This window comes from Cucumis sativus, chromosome 3, assembly GCF_000004075.3.
Source record: "Cucumis sativus cultivar 9930 chromosome 3, Cucumber_9930_V3, whole genome shotgun sequence".
NCBI lineage: Eukaryota > Viridiplantae > Streptophyta > Magnoliopsida > Cucurbitales > Cucurbitaceae > Cucumis > Cucumis sativus.
Window position 1 is genome coordinate 30150365 of NC_026657.2, and position 17309 is coordinate 30167673.

Consider the following 17309-nt stretch of genomic DNA (forward strand, 5'->3'; position numbering starts at 1 on the left):
CAAATTTTGTTGAAAAATTATAAATTTAAAGCAAATAGATTCAGAATTTACCAATAAACAAGAAAAAAATCTACCTAGAATTAAGAAAAGAATTCAGAATTAAGACGTCTCAACTGTTTGTTTTGATTAAGTTAGAAAAAAGAGTATGAAGTAATACTTGCTAAAAAAACATGAATTGGTTAAGATGAAATAGTGCTAAATAAAGTATGAAATGTATATATACAAAAGTTCAACTGTTTGATAATAATTGTACAAAATGGAAATAGTCTATTTTGTAACTTTTTTGAAGAATTTTGTGCACTAAATAGAAACAAGATAAATGATTGGACACAGCTAATAATCCAGCTTCAAATTGAAAATAACTATTGAAATTCAATATTCATATTAACTATTAAAAACTATGGTTTGTATTAAAATTCAAACATGAGATAATTGTACCATTAGACGTTCCTTTACGTGAATCCACCTTTGTTTTACGTATAAGTTATTGTGACTTCACATTTTACTTTTATAGAAATGTCACACACTAGTACGCATATGTTATTTCTCATCTCATTTTCATGTATTTTGTGATATTCCACTTTTTAAATGAACGTGTGACTTTGAATACATATTTTCATATGTTTTCTTAGAAAAAAAATAACATCTATAATATTCGGGATAAATGCATATCGATTTCGTGGATGAAAACTTGGTGCTATCCACTCATCACCAAATCTAAGTATCTAAGTTGATGGGATATATAAAATTTAAGTATTTTAATTAATATATAGAAACAGTAATTAGAGATTTTAATCCAAACAAGACTTTAAACTTTAGGGTATAGCTTTATTTTTTTATCCTCATATGTGTGGATGTATACATACCTTTAATCCTTCCTCGTATCTTTTTAAAAGTATGTTTTAAGAATAATTTTGTTATTGGTAAAATGATTTGGTATTACTTATTTGGTTTAAAAAAGTGATAATTCATTCAGGAGTAAAATTTTAAAAATAAAAGGATAATTAAAACAAGCTTGGAGTGTAAAGAAAAATGTAGATAAAAAACAATGGTAATTCGTAAATTCAATTTATCAAAATAGAAAACTAAAAATAAAAGGATAAGAGCAAAAGAAAATGTGAGTAGTTAATTGATTCGAAAATATAAAATTAAATAGAAAAAAAATCAAATTCTTTTGAAAACACCTTAAAATTTAAAATTTAATATTTGGGTATGATATTGAATATATTTATGTTGGTAATTTCTTAAAACAAAATATAAAAACGAAGAGGACGACCAAATTTATTGTTTCTGAAAACGAGCTATGCTTGAAGATTGTTTTTCAAAAGAAATATACTGGATTTGTTTGTATTTTGTAATTTAGATTTTGGACTTCGGAGCGGAGGAATCAGACGGTGTCGTATTTACCAAACACGTGAATCACACCCTCTCACCTTCCACGTCACTATCCACAAAGCTGGCATTCCCTTTCACCACGTCACGCTTGTCCTCCTTCCTTCAACCACTGGGCACACACACTCTACTTCTTACCAAACACACTCCTTTTTCTTCATCTCCTTCTAACTTCTAAGTGCTACTCTTAAAAGGGTGTTTACGCCAATTCAGGAATTAGAGGAATTGAACGAGGAAATAATGGATTTCTGAACTCTACTGAATTGGATATATAAGGAATCTGTAGATCACATTATTAATAAATTAAAACACATCAATTTAATACCACATATTCAAATAGATATAACATTGAAATGTTGAAGACGAAGACAGATTAATGAAAAGAAAAGTAGAACAAAGAAGAGACAGACAAGGGGTTATAATGACTACAACAGATCAATAATACAGTTTTTCAGTACTCTGCAGTGGGAAGAGGCTCGTGGGTGAACCCAATGAAGAAGAGTTCGTACACAATGCCAGCTAACCCGCCGCCGATGAGAGGGCCAGCCCAGTAGATCCAATGGTTAGCCCAAGACCACGAGATGACGGCAGGTCCGAAGGCGACGGCAGGGTTCATGGAGGCACCGGTGAATGGGCCGCCCACCAAAATGTTAGCGCCCACGATTAAACCGATGGCGATGGGTGCAATGACTCCCACCTCACCTCTTTTGGGATCAATGGCGGTGGCGTAGACAGTGTAGACTAAACCGAATGTCATTACAATCTCGAATACAAATGCTTCCCATATTCCAACCCCTGCTGTTGGCAAGAATCCCGTAATTGCCTGCCAATATTATACACTCCAACCATTTTAGATTCAAACACTAATTATTATCTACTTATTTGCTTTTTATTCTGTGAAAATGAAGACTACAAACACTTCTTTCGATAATAAATTTTTTTTTGAAGATTTTTATCTACTTTCTATCCATCCATGTTATGAAAAAAATTAAACCAAATTTAGAAAATTAAATTAACTAAATGCAAAATTACATTCACAATTTGAAAATCCTTTATTTTTAAAACAAAAAAAAAAAGATTAGGAAACTGAGATTAAGTAATTTTATTATGAGATAAATAGTAAGAATGTTTTTCGTATTTAAATTTCAACATAGAAAAAAAATTAAATTATTTAAAAAACAAGAAAAAATAATATCGATAGATGAACTTCTATCCATACTTAATACTTATCTTGATGGTGGATCACGTAGAAAATTTTACTACATTATCTACCTAAACCCTAAAATTATAAATAACTTGGTCCATTTTCTTATATACCAGAGGTCCCGAAAAAACATAGTTTGAGATTTGTTTTTATTTTAATATTTTTTCATTCTCTAAACAGAGGATAGTTTTCGTATGGTTCTCTCATTCTGAAATGTTGTATTTTTCCTTCCATTAGTTTAATTTGTATTTGTTCATTTAACTTCAAGACGTGTTACATTTCTTAGTGATAAATTGTCAATTTAAATTCATAAGATATTTATATTTCTGGATTTTACACTTATGTTCGTAAGTAATTAATGTTCTTCCTTTGTTTTTGATGTTGACTTATATTTAGTTATAATTATTTTAATTAAATGAATACATATGTCTACAAGTAAACATCTAAGGAGAAAAAAATTACACATAAAAAACTATAGCCAAACAGAAACAAACTCAAAGTTCGTAAACCAAAGCATAATATTATTTAAATCCAAGAAGAAGTCATACTCAAAATCTCCATAAAAAATAAATTAATTAAATTTCTTTCCTTTGAAAAAATGTTTTAAAAAATTATATTAAATAATAAAATGGTTGAAAATGTTTATAAATATTGGAAATTTTCACTTTTGTCACACTATAGAATAAGTAGAGTTTTATTATACTCGTAAATATTAGTTTTGAAAGCATCCTGTTGATTTAGTTAGTTAACCAATAATTAAAATTAAATTACATTTTTAGCATAATGGTAAACGAAACGAATTAGATGTATTTATTAAAATTGCGGCAAGAAATAAAAATAACTCACCACGTCGACGATCACGAACTTGAGCAACAAGTTAGCGACGACGGCGCCGAGGAGCTGAGCGATCCAATAAAGAATGCCGCGAAGGATAGTGATGTTACCGCCGAGCAAAGCTCCGAAAGTCACGGCGGGGTTAAGGTGTCCGCCGGAGATGTTTGCGGCGGTGGAGACACCGACAAAAAGGGCAAAGCCATGAGCTATGGAGGCGATGACGAGGCCAGCAGGAGTTGTAGGTGAATTATGGGTGAGCTTAGAGAAAGCGAGACCGGAACCTTGGCCGGCGAAAACGAAGATAAGAGTAGAAATAAACTCGGCCAAAGCGGCCTTCAGGGCAGCGGGATGGGTGGCCTCCTCCGGCCGACCGACGGCGATAACTATCCTTTGAAACGGCATGGTTTGAGTTTTAAGAGTGGAAGTGATATTTTTTTTGTTTTGTGGATATGACGAATCCGATTCTCCGCCTATGGTTTTATATTGAAATAGAATGGACCTTCTACAGTTGGTTATATAGCCGGTTGCCGGTAAATTTGGATCTTGCAAATTTATTTTTTTAAAACTTACCCACGTGGTTAATATATTTTTTTTAGTTTGTGCTTCTCCAAAATTCATAATAATTGAGTCCATATCAATTAAATTATTTAATATAAATTGATGAATAAGTATATTTCACGTTTTTCAAAAAATTAAAATATGTTTGTTCTTCAATATTAGGTTTATACTTCAGTACCATTTTATTGTTTTTCATATTAGGTTTACACTACTAACATTTTTTTTTAACAACTATTTTGTATTTTTCATGAACTTGATTTTATTAGGAATAGTGAAAAGGTTTGATTCTTCTCTCGTTTTAACATCCAATCCATGAAAATTGTAGGGGGGAAATTGATGAAATAGAATGTTTAGGAGTTTCTAATTGATATGTGCCAAAATTTATGGTAAAGATGAATTTCTTCATTTTCTTTTCCTTTTAAATCAGTTTCATGTTTAAATAGAGTATTCTTCTTTATAGTAACACTTTGGTCATTTTACATGCATAATCATGAAGTTCTGTTTCTATTTTATAAACTTGTTATTACAGTGAGGTATGGAAATATCAATTTTGACTTTAAAAAGTGGAGATGTTAGTCACCATTTATGCTATCTAACATCTGGGTATAGTTCAATAATTTATATAAATGTTGACTTATTTCATAAATATTAAGAAATAAATCTTGTAAATTGAAAATATGTCTCCTTGATTGAGATTAGCTTATTGATTTATAACCAATTAAACTATGGTAATGAGATTTGAATCCAATTGCTTATCAATATATTAAACTAATTAAGTGCATGATGTTGATATTAATCATATAGGTGAGTAGAGTTTTGGTTTGTTTTGTAACTAAATAACAATATAAAAATTAATTGCTTCAAATTTGGGTAAATAAATTGTATTTTCATATATTTTAAAATATAAATTGCTAGCGATTACTATTTACTATATCATATATAAAATCTGTGGTCAATTTTCAAATAATTGAAGTGGTATAATTAAGTTTTTAAAATATAAAATAATAATGTCAACTTATTAAAAAGCTGTCCATGCTACCAACATTATTATTCAGAAAAAGAGAAAAATAAACAATAAAAAAAAAAGTAATTATTTTCCATGAAATTGATTGAGCTTTTTGTTAAGGGATAGATGCCATTTATTCCATTTTGTTTTTCTAAAAAAAGATAGTATAGATATATATAGATTCCATTTTTCATATACAGCTTTTAAGCATCATTTCAGTACATTCATTAATAATTAATTGTATCTATTAATTGAAAGATTGAAATTGTGCAACTCCTACATGTTAGAGGCTGGTTTGATTGTTCAATTTCATAATTTATTTTATACAAATTTCAAACTTTTAAAAGGGATCAATTAAGGATAGAAAGAATCTAGAAATTGATTGAATTCCTCTCTTGTCAGAAATTAAAAATTGTCATTTTTTTTAAATTTATATTTGAATGTTCAAGTAAGAAAAAGAAAACAAAATAAAAATTGTAAAATTGCTTTCTAGTTTGATCTTGTCCAAAATGTATTGTGTTTGAATGAAATAAAAACAAAACCTTTGTTTAGATTCTTTTTAAGCTTTGTCATTTACTTTTCTTTAGTTCAGTAGGTACTATATTCAATAGTGACAACGACTTTTGAATAATCGATACTTTTAGAGAAAGTAATAAAATCCAAAAAAACATACCGGGTTGAAAGTACTTGAGTGAATAATCATCCATAATTCTTATTTCTTTTGTTTCCTTTTCTAAAGTTGAAAATAGAATTACACGAATTAATGCACAAAAGATTGTTTGATGGATATTTTATTGTGTTCCCACCAACATCAACCTCCCACCTTGCCCCACTCTTATGAAGCTAAGGGAACATACTCAGGGATGTCTTTTTAGTGATTTTGAAACTTGATGTACATACATTCTTTTTCATTTATTTTGTAAATATTTTCTTCAATAGTTTTATGGTTTAAAATAACTTTTTATCCTAAGCTGGTGTTAAGTGAGTTTTATAATTCATTGAATGATGTTATCCAAAGAAAGAAAGAAAGTATTAAACGTTTGGTTTTGAAGGAACCAAAATTTGCGTCGGAAGTCGGGAGGATATTTTGGAGAGACACAAAAACGAAGAGGGGGCACGTGGGTGGGGCCGGCCGGTTGAGAGATGGTACACATCATCATAAAGGGTAGAAATCCAGTACAGCTGGCACTGTGACTTGGCAGATATGATTGATTGGTAGCCTCCGTACTATTCGCCAGCTGTACTCAAGTTGGCCTCCCTCTTTTCTATTGGTTTACTCATGGCCCCACTGCCCGACACATCGGTTTTCCTTTTCACTCCGTTTTTGTATTTTCACTTTATTTTATAACTTATTATCAAAAGTTACACTTTTTTTTTTGTTCATTGGGTTTGACTTAAGTTTAGCATACTAGTCCTTAATAAAAATTAATATAATCATAATCATACTTTCTTAGCGTATCCATGATCATAATCAGTTTCAATTACGAGTATAATTAAATAGAATCCATTGTTTAGATAATCGTGAATGAATGAATGATGTTTATAGAAAATATATAACAAGAAAAAATATTAACAGAAATACTTGTGTTAAAACAAAATATGTATTTCTTTTTTCTTCTAAAATAAGTATTTATTAATTTAAATAAAAAAGATAGGGTCGCATCATTTGATATCCTTGATGGTGTTGACCTTAAAAGGAAAAAAATAAAAAGAAGAAATTGTATTAGCTAGTAGGTATGTCTTGAATGGATCATTATTATAGTTTTGACAGCTAAGGAAGAGAAATGGGTTATAAAAGGATGGTGATCTCTAACCTTTTGTTATTTTGTTTTGGATGTTTCTTACTTTAGCTACTATCTATTTTCTATTTAAATTCTCTTTTTAAAGCAATTCTTTTTGGTTATTTAGTGAAACTTGAGTGTTTTTTAGTTCCATCATGATGCTATTGTGAATGCGAAGTTTATAGTAAAAGGAATAGCGATAGTTTTGTTCAACTTTAAACAATGTCAAGGAGTAGTGGAAGAAGAGATGATTGAGAAACATATATCATCACAAGATAGGAGTATGGAGTATGGAGTGTTCACCATTGTGATTTCGAACTAAACTTCAAAATAACGTTATTTTGAATTTCTTTAACCTTTTGAAACAAGTTTCTATTACTACAAGAGTATCTTTGTAACACCTTAGGATCAAGTATCATAATCCAAATTCGATAACCGAAAGTTCTCCATCTTCTTATGTGATATCAATTCATTCAATGTAATAGTACAATCATTCTCTTTTATTCATACTTGAAATTTGTCTTTTTAAATATTTTTAATGCTAGTGGACCTCGTACTATTTAGATGTTGTTGAACGAAAAAGTAATAATTTAAAAGGTAAATTTAATATTCACATGTGTGGGTTTTACTATTTCACTATCAGATTTGTTATTATCCTTTCTTAAAGGAATATTAGATTAAACTATAGTTTAATTTCTTTAGTACCACAAGGGGAACAAAGGTAAATTCAAACTTATAATTTCTTGATAAAAAACATATGCTTTCATATATTAAACAATTGTTCTATTTGTCATTTTCTAAAACCAAAACCTAAAATTTGCTATCTATACCAATTTTCCCTATATATATAAATATACATATGATGAGAGTAAAATGATCAATTTTGAAATAAACAAACACAGGAAGCCCAATTCCAATTGAATGGAACCATTCTATCTCACTCCTGAAAACTGAAATAATATATTTGGGCTCATCTGGCCCAATTTCATGGAACCTTCGCCTCTAATCTTTAAAAGTTCTTTTTTTTTTTTTCAATATAATGCTGAAAATATTCATAAAATAAATATAACAAAAAATTTAGATTGTATTTGTTTATCAATATTAAAATTTTGATATATATTATACTTTGAATTAATATGCTTATTTTTGTTTTTATTTATTTTAAGTGAACCCTTACACATGATGATGCAAAAATTCAAAGCAATCTATGAATAGTATTTAAAGTTGTTAACGTAAAGAATTTGAAAGCTGCTTAAACACTTAGCACATTATAAAACTTTGTCGTTTTGAAAGATTTTGGATGAGGGTGTGTCAGTATGTGAACCATTTTAATAAATAAATTAATGTTAATTAGTTAATTGATTAAGAAGCATTGGAGTTTTAGCCAGGTTGGATTAATTAGACTAATCAAACTAACAATAATATGACCTTACTCACACGCTACTTCAATCACTGAAGATTATCACAGGAATACTTTGCTTTTGTACATCTTCAGACAAACAAATAGATTACAATTTCTTACTTTCACTCTTGGTCATTTCTAGTGCACTTTTAAGAAATCTTAATTTCAATAAAATATATATACATGCATGCATTTAAATCTCCATCTTTTGTGAACTTTTATATATATATATATATGCATATAAAGTAGACGCTTGAATAGAAATTTACGTGACAAATTAAATGAAATAAACTTAATTATTATATGGGAAGAAAAATTGGAGATGTAGATCACCTAACATATAAATTATTGCAAAGTGATTTATTATGTTGTTTTGCATTAAAATTATGTCGGTGAGTTGATTGATTTTATGTATAGAATTAATCTTTCTAATTTTCCATGATTTTAACTACGGTTTAGGAGAGTTTTTCATAGTGTCTACTAAAGTAGCCCTTGGGTTGAGGGGAACAACAACTGGAATTTTGACTCTTAACAAAATCGTTTTCAACATTTTAACACATATAAATACCAATTCTTTTTCTATATATAAAAAAGTTATTATATAGATCTAGTATTGAAGTCAACACATAACACATTAGGAGAAAGAGTAAACTTACATACCATATTTGAGCACTATGATCAAGATGAAAGGTAGTAAAGAGATATGCTTCATAATGTTGTTCTTATGCATGCACATGATCATGTATTTTGATTAGTAGGTCATTCAATTGCAAGATTGTAATCTACAAGACTTTGTGATTACATTTTACTAGTCAATTTGATCCCAAAGTAACATACATATGATCCTATTTTTGCATTACTCCTTTCAAAGATCATAAAATATTGATGTATGTGAGTTGGAAAGCAAAATGGGTGAGATCTAGATAAAAGTGATAGAAATATATGGAGAAGAAAAATGTGTGAACGAGCGAGAAAACATATGCTCAACTTATAGATAAAAGCAAAAAGAGATGCGAGTTTTTAGAGATTTGTTTGGTTATTTTACACGTGAATTTAATTCCAACAAATTTGTGTAATTTATCTTTAAAATTTTGCCATATGTTAAAAACGTTATCGTTGAGGTAAAGATCAAGACTAACACAACTTCTTTTTATGGAAAAGAAATTGAGTAAGGATCGGAAGAACATATATAATATATTCTTTTTAACATAGATGGAATCGAGGTGGTGTCAATCTTTAGACATATGATGCCTATAAGGTTACTTTATATACAAGAGAAACCATATAAGATGAGTGCAAGAGAATTGACATCTTCTTATGACTTCAAAATTGCTTTACTAAACTTCGATTTTGATTCGATAACAAAAATCCTTTTAAGACCCAACTAACCTTTGAAAATTCAAATACCAAAATGCAATTTGATGATTTATTATAAATTTTATAAGTTTTTTTGACACTTACACAGCGTCGGTGGTTTATTTTTCAAATGAATATCTTCTAATATAATTTTCTGTGTTTGAAAGTTTAGCAGTCCCTAAATTATACACTGACATGCCCTCAGTAAAGGGAAATAAAATAGTTTGTGTTTTGTTTTATAGATATATATTAAAAAGGTTATATTATATTCAACCTTTTATGCTTTTTTTTTCAGCTAACATCATTGCTTGCATCTGTGTAATCCAAACTTTTATTGTACAATATTTATATATATAAAAGAACAGCAATTTAGGACAAATTAAATAACAGAGAGGCAAACTCCCCACCAGATACAAAAAAAGATTAATGTTCCAAATTAGACTTTAATTAGAAACGAGTTTACATATATTTTGATATAATTGTTATTTGTTACTTTTGTTTTCCCATATTACTCCTCCTTAATATATATATATATATATTGTCCAATTTAATTGAGTAGAAAGTAAAAAGTTTACATAAAGGGTATGTTCGTCTCAGTCAAAATAAAACATTCTGCTAAAAAAAAAAAAAGGTTTCACCAAGTAAAAGTTAAAATTCTGAAATCGAAAATCAAGAAGAAGAGCTAATCCACGACTAACCAATCAATCATTATAAAATTGATACTCCAAGATATGGACAGTTCGAAAATAAAATGCATAGTTCTAAATGTTAAATAATAGAATCTCTTGTCCAAATTCAGACATAAAAAACAAATCCCCTCCCCCCATAAGATATATATTATATAAATTTCATGAACACACAATTTCTTCCTTGGAAGTATTTGTTAAAGGAAGTAAAGAGAAAGAAAGAAAAAAAAAGGGTACGTAGTGGAGAAGTAGTAGTAGACAGCAAAGTCAATTTAAAAATGAAATAAAAAAATGAATGGGATGATGCTTTACTTAGTGATGCTGGTGCGTGCCACACCCTTACGTGCCATGACCACCAGGCCACCGCCCTCTCACCCTCGGACTCTCACGCCAAGTATAATCCTTATCTTTCCCCAACTCTCTTCCATCGTCTCTCCCTTTTCTTTCAGCTAAAAGATCAAAACTTTCTCAACTTTTCCACATTTTAACCACAACCCCATTTCTTCAAATTGGGTTGATTTCAATGTCTTTTTCAATAATTTTGAATATAAAAAAAAAAGATGAAATTAAATCACCCAACCCACGTTGTATTTGTAGTTTTAGGTAGTGTACTAGTACACCCGGCCCCAATCATTGGGTGGACCATCAAAAAGATGCTTAGTTAATAATTGGGTTTGGAATTACATTTTTTGTTTTAAGTATATAGTAGCCGGCGGGATTGAAGTGGGTGGGGGGGTCTTCTATTTATTTAGTTTTAGGTCAACCTTCATCCCATTCCAAAATGTTCATTTTGATTTACCATTTCAACCCCAATTGAGAAATGACGCAAATGGGTCAGTTATATTAAGTTTGATATGAGTTACTAGAAGTGACATAAATTAGTTGTAAGTGGGTTTTATTTATTTATTTATTATTATTATTGTAAATAGATATGGTAGTAAAGTTATAAAGAAGGGGGTGAGGTTAAGGGAATAGCGCAAATTCTGTGGTTCCAGGCTTGCAAACTAATCCTACAGAAAGGAATCGTGGGGAAAAAGTAATGGGTGGGGTTTGCTTCAAAGCCAACCGAATCTCACTCGTTTTCTAGCCTCCTCTTACTTACATTGCATCTTCTTCCCTTATTCTTCTTTCTATATATAACTTCCAATCTTGGGTTTAGCTTTTGCATAATCTCAATTTATTCTACTTTTTTCAAGAACAAATGGCTGAAACCCCCGATGAAAATCAAGCTCAAATCATCAAGGGCAAACGAACCAAACGTTTAAGACCATCCTCTGTTTCTTCCACTTCTTCAAGTGCTGATTGTTCAAGCTCTTCAGCTGGATTGACTGAAGAGGAAGAAGAAGATCAAGATTTGGCTAATTGTTTGATTCTTTTGGCTCAAGGTAGAAGTAGAATTACAGAGGGCTGTTCCTCTGTTTTTGTTCAACAAAAATTGGTTGCTGCTAATGAATCTCTGTTTCTTTACCAATGTAAAACTTGCGATCGCTGTTTCCCTTCTTTTCAAGCTTTGGGTGGTCATAGAGCTAGCCATAAAAAGCCCAAATTCTTCAACAACATTACTGCTAATTCTGTTGAACAACAACATCAGCAGCAGCAGCAGCAGCACCACCACCACCACCACCAAGACAACAATTTTACAACCTCCAATTCAATTCAACTCTCTTTGCAATTGTCCACCGCCTCCCGTCCTCCGCCGCCTCCCACCGCCGGTGACCTCATCAAATCAAAGGTTCATGAGTGTTCCATCTGTGGAGCGGAATTCTCCTCCGGCCAAGCTCTCGGCGGCCATATGAGAAGGCACAGAGCATTGACAGCTACCACGACTAGACCTATTACCACGACCCCACAATTCATAAAGAAAGAGAGGAATATGTTGGAGTTGGATCTTAATCTTCCGGCGCCAGAAGATGACCGGCACCGTCCACCGGTAGCTGTCTTCTCCACCGCATCGCCGCTTGTGGATTGCCATTACTGATTTTTTTCTAATTTTTTTTTTTAAAAAAACTATTAATTGTTACAAAGGTCGCATCATTTGCACCAAATTAGAACTCCCCAATTGGAATTTAAAGTTACTTCCTTTGTGGGGTTTCGATTTCATTATTATTCATTTTATAACCACCCAACAAAACCATTCGATTTTTATTGTCTCTCTACTAATTTGACTCACTTCAGTTCATCAATTCAATTAATTAATTCAACTTGAAAGTTACCAAAACAACTTCTCTTCTTCAATTATTTTTCTAGAATAACACTGTCACATCTATGCCCTATATGTTGTTAATTCTTGATGCTACAAAGTCTTGTTTGTGTGTGGTAAAAGGAAAAACAAGAATGTGGGTTTGTTGTGGTTAGTATATGTTGGTTATGACTTTGGGATCATCAAACAAATTTATGTGTATAAAGATGCATGTGAGGAGTATGGATAAAGGGAATTAAAAGTGATGAATGAGTTAGGTTTCTGTGGTTTATTTTCTAACCTTTCACTTAACTCCAAGAAAGACATGGAATTTGTATCAAATGGGTTATTAGAAGGCATATAGTAACTGTCGAAAATAGGTTAATAGGATGAATTATTAATTGAAAAGGAGGAAGAAAAACGGGTGGCAAAGAGGGTGGACTAACTGCCCTTTTTTTATGGATCTAACTTTAATGGAGAAGGGATAAGAGAGAAGTAATAAAAAGGGAATAGGGCATGGAATTGTTTCTTTCTTTCTTTCTTTCTTTCTTTTTATTATTATTATGGAGTTTACACCTCTAAACTTGAACCGTATGTTACCAATTTTCACGTTCAACGTTTTGCCTAAATTTTTTGGTTTTAAGTATGGGGTAAATCAAATGCATGTGTTGGGAACCTAAACTTCATCCCATGCTAACTGAATATTTTCACACACGTTTTCCCACTTATCCTTTCTTTTCTCTCTTTTAACAGTAATGATACTTTTAAATATAACGTGACATCACACTACGAACTTCTTATTTTATATTCTAAGTTATTGTATGTACTACTCTATCTAACCCAATCATATCATACTTCCTTCCGGCTCCCTACTTCTATTTACATATCATAATTGGAGGGTAGTAAACATTTTAAACCTTATATATATATATATATATATATATATATAGTCAAACTTGTAGTTAACACATAAATTAATATAAATTAGGTTTATGGTGCATGTGGACCCTTGACTCCAACTAGATAACAAATTCTATGTTTTCCAACAAATTTTAATCTTTCATTCAACTTTAGAACACAAGTTAAATAATAATAATAATAAAACCATTTGTTTACTTACACGCAAAAATTAAAGATAATTTTAAATGAAATATTTGGAATGTTTTAACTTCCTTTTTTAGTTTTAGTTTTTGAAAATTATGCTTACAAACACTATTTTTATATCCAAATTTCTTGTTTTGTGATCTAACTTTTATCCTTGGTTTAAAAATCAAGTCAATATTTGAAAATAAAAAAAAATAGTTTTGAATTTTTTGAACTTTGACTTGAAATTCAACTATTATGGTTGAGAAAATGCAAGAAAAAAAAAACAACCTTAAGACTTTTTATTGATATAATGCTTACTACAAAGTTTTAATGGATTCAAATGTAGAAAGTCGAAATTACCGAATTAACCTTCCAAGCCGAAGAAATTAGAGCGTAGAGATGGCCCAATAAGATTGTGTATGGCCCATTAAGTGTAGGCCCAATCATATTATCCTTGAAGTCAAAGTTCATAGCTGGGCCGGCCGACTTTTAGTGATGAAGAAGAAGAGGAAACCACAAGACATAAGCGCGGTATTTCTTTTGGGAATCTCCGCGGCTTCTCTGACCTAAAGACCTCCGGAGAAAGCTAGCTTGAACCTCAATGGCGGTTCCCGGCAGGCGCAACGGCGTCGTAGACGAAGACGATCACGAGGAAGACAATGCTCTCTTTGAAGAGGACGGTGTTATTGAATTCGATTCCGATACGCCCCCTCACCTCCGCCCCCTAGCTACCGCCGCCCAGCTCGGCGACGTTGATTGCCTTCGCACCGCTCTAGGTTCAACTTCTTCCTTCTACTCTCGCACTGCAATTCTTTACCAGTTCTATTGCTACATCTTTCTGTTAATCACACTGGAGTATCTACTGTCCTGATTAGTTCGAGACGATCTTTTTTAGGTAGTTTCAAGTAATGCATGATTAGTTTTATCTTTTTATCTCTATTGTGTTGAGAGGTAGTTGTCTTAATAGGAACTCCTCTTTTGGTTTATGACAATTTACATCTCACAATCAGTTGCATTAAGAGGAACCTACTTTTAATTCATTTGAAGAAGTGGTTTACATTTTATGATAATCTGATTTCATACAGCTAGTGTCATTCATATCCATTCTCTTTACTCTAAGTTGTATGAACGAGGGTCCCTGGTTTCAATTTTGTTGGAGCCCTTTTCTAGTTTTGAGTTTAATATTCACGTTTTAACCAAATCTTTGGTCCTCTTATCGGCTTTCTTGCAGATAACTTAACGTTGGGAAGTATAAATGACGCTGTGGAAGATGGGGATACTGCTCTTCACCTTACCTGTCTCTATGGCCATCTGCCATGTGTTCGGGTTGGCTACCCTATGCATACTTTAGCAAATTTAATTTGAATTTTCTCTGATTTGTGGCTTATCTTTTAAGTAAATTAATGTTAATGTAGTTGCTGCTTGAAAGAGGGGCAGCCTTGGAGGTTCAAGATGAAGATGGTGCCATTCCTTTGCATGATGCTTGTGCAGGGGGTGAGTAGGCTGACTTATAAGTAGTTTTCCCTTTTCAGCACACACTATTAAAAGATTCATCTCTCGAAATCTGGTTGATTCATTTTTGTTTCCTTTTCCTCCAATGATCTTTGCAGGCTTTGTAGAGATTGTTCAACTCCTAATAAACAGTGCTAACGACACAGAGTGCGTGAAGAGGATGCTAGAATCGGTTGATGCGGAAGGTGACACTGTAAGTAGCTGGTTATCTTGGGTGTCTAAATTGTATATTTTTCCATAAGAGATACTCGTTAAACGATAAGTATTTAGATTTTTGTTTTTTGAAAATTAAGCTAACACCCATTCCTCCTATTGATTTATTTGTTTTCTTATCTATTTTTTAGGAGTATTTTAAAAAAATCAAGCTAAAATTTTAAGAACTTACAAACACCCATTCCTCCAATGATCTGGTTTTTAAATTTTGGTTTTGTATTTTTTTTTTTAGAATTCGACTAAAAATTCAAATATTCAGTTAGTAAACATGAAATCTGCGATGAAGAAGTGGTAAAAATGGTAGCACGTTTCAAAAACAAAAAGGCAAATGGCTATAAAATGAAAACTTACTAGAATTCCACTGAGAAAACTTATAAAACGGTAATGGAGTGGTAATTAGTTTCAATAATCTCATTGCAATCTTGAAAATTATTTGTACAGCCTCTTCATCATGCTGCAAGAGGTGAGCATGCCGCAGTTGTAAGGTTACTGCTAGCTTCAGGCGCATCTCCCACAAAGCGAAATACATACGGGAAGGTTTGTGTAGAAACTTAATCTTTCTTGTATTTTGGCAGTGCTCATTTTGTAAATATTGTAATGCTTTATTTGTTAACAACAGACCCCAACTGAGCTTCCGGATCCAGGGACAGAGGCCAGGGCAATTTTGGAAGCTGCTGCTTCTACCCACATGGCGATGGGGTGTCAGTAGGCTCCATCTTGATAAGTGCTTCAAAATGACTTTACTAATTTTTTTGGCTTTGCAGTTTTGGTTTTAGTATGTAGCTTTGTTGATAGAGTTTTCGTTTTACTTTGCTACAGAGTTGCTTTGAGGCTTAGTTGTGAAATATTTATAATATTGATTACTGGTGTGATAGTCCTTGTTATTTTAGAATCTCCTTGGTGACATTAAATTTAATAATATTGTAGCAACTCAAGTTATTTTTGGAGTGTGTCTTGTTAGATCATTGTAAAACATATTAGTTGGACAATTTAATATATATGTTTTAACTAGCACCTTTTGTTAATTTTTCTTGGTCTTTCCTTTTCAAGATGGAATTGAGATTCGAATGAAAACAAAATTTCCATAACAATTTAAGCTCGATTTTTCTTGGGACGTTCTTGTTGGAATTTTAACTAGGATGAAGACTGAAATTGTATACAACTAATGAATGAATGTTTACGTTGGATTTTTAAGAGATTACGAGCAACTTGGTCTTCATTGTGAAGGTTCATTTTGTTCCTTTGTTCCTCCTCATGGGTGTAATGTGATGACTCACAAGTTAGTTGGTTAAACCATCCCCTTTTTCTCCTTTTTTGGCGATGTGTGATGGTTAGTGGCAACTTGGGAGGTGGAACCAAGAGAATAATTTTATTCGGTAGTAAATAATTGAATATAAAGTATTAGAAGATTTAATGATGTCATCGATTGACTTCAAGTTAACACATCGATTCACTTAATACCAAATGTCGGTTGTTTATGAAGCTTCTTCTTCAACAACCTTAAAAGCTAATTTTCGTGCAAAAATTCAAAATGATTGTATCCTTGAAGTCTCATGACATTCATCATAAATTCTTTTCTTTTTTAAAAAATTACTACTCTGGAACCAATAAAATTAAAGATTTTGTATGGAAAAGATTCCTTTTATCTTATTTATCTTTAAAGTATAAACCCAAAGTGGATAAATTAAAAATAAAATATTAATGAAAAAGATGGTAATGAGTAAGAAAAACAAAGGTTGTTAAACTAGCAAGAATGATGGTGAAGATTACTAAAGAACATGTCTGAAATTAAATGAGAAACATAAATTATTAAATTGAAGAAGAATTCAAAATGATCCCATAATATGATTGCTGGTTGGTAGTGAAACTGATAAGAAGGGTAATGGATGGGTAACCATTAACCCTTCTTTATGAAGCAAAGTTGTGGTTGGGGGAGGAGTTTCCTCTCATTCCCTTTCCCAACATGAAGGGGCCAAGCAATTTGGTTGCTTCTGTATTTTGGTAATTTCACCCTCCTTCCTCCCATTCTATTTTCTTTTTATATATACTTCACCATTACAATCACTTTCCCTACCACTGTTTATGCTGGGAATCCATTGA

The 17309-nt window shown here is 31.5% G+C and overlaps 3 protein-coding genes across 3 annotated transcripts; 2 read left to right on the forward strand and 1 right to left on the reverse strand.

Moving 5' to 3' along the window:
• Positions 1-1655: 1655 nt before the first annotated feature.
• Positions 1656-3922, reverse strand: LOC101222386 (aquaporin TIP1-1). The gene is made up of 2 exons (XM_004137796.3): positions 3443-3922; positions 1656-2215 (listed from the first exon to the last, which is right to left on the reverse strand). The coding sequence occupies exons 1-2, from the start codon at positions 3830-3832 to the stop codon at positions 1844-1846; spliced, it is 762 nt and encodes a 253-aa protein (XP_004137844.1). The 5' UTR covers positions 3833-3922; the 3' UTR covers positions 1656-1843.
• A 7311-nt stretch (positions 3923-11233) lies between these two features.
• Positions 11234-12440, forward strand: LOC101217263 (zinc finger protein ZAT5). Its single transcript, XM_011654543.2, has one exon. It carries the CDS (start codon positions 11421-11423, stop codon positions 12195-12197), a length of 777 nt encoding a protein of 258 aa, XP_011652845.2. The 5' UTR covers positions 11234-11420; the 3' UTR covers positions 12198-12440.
• Positions 12441-13992: 1552 nt separating this feature from the next.
• Positions 13993-16234, forward strand: LOC101222867 (poly [ADP-ribose] polymerase tankyrase). Its single transcript, XM_004137798.3, has 6 exons — positions 13993-14260; positions 14716-14810; positions 14900-14978; positions 15095-15189; positions 15651-15746; positions 15829-16234. The coding sequence occupies exons 1-6, from the start codon at positions 14086-14088 to the stop codon at positions 15916-15918; spliced, it is 630 nt and encodes a 209-aa protein (XP_004137846.1). The 5' UTR covers positions 13993-14085; the 3' UTR covers positions 15919-16234.
• Positions 16235-17309: the final 1075 nt, after the last annotated feature.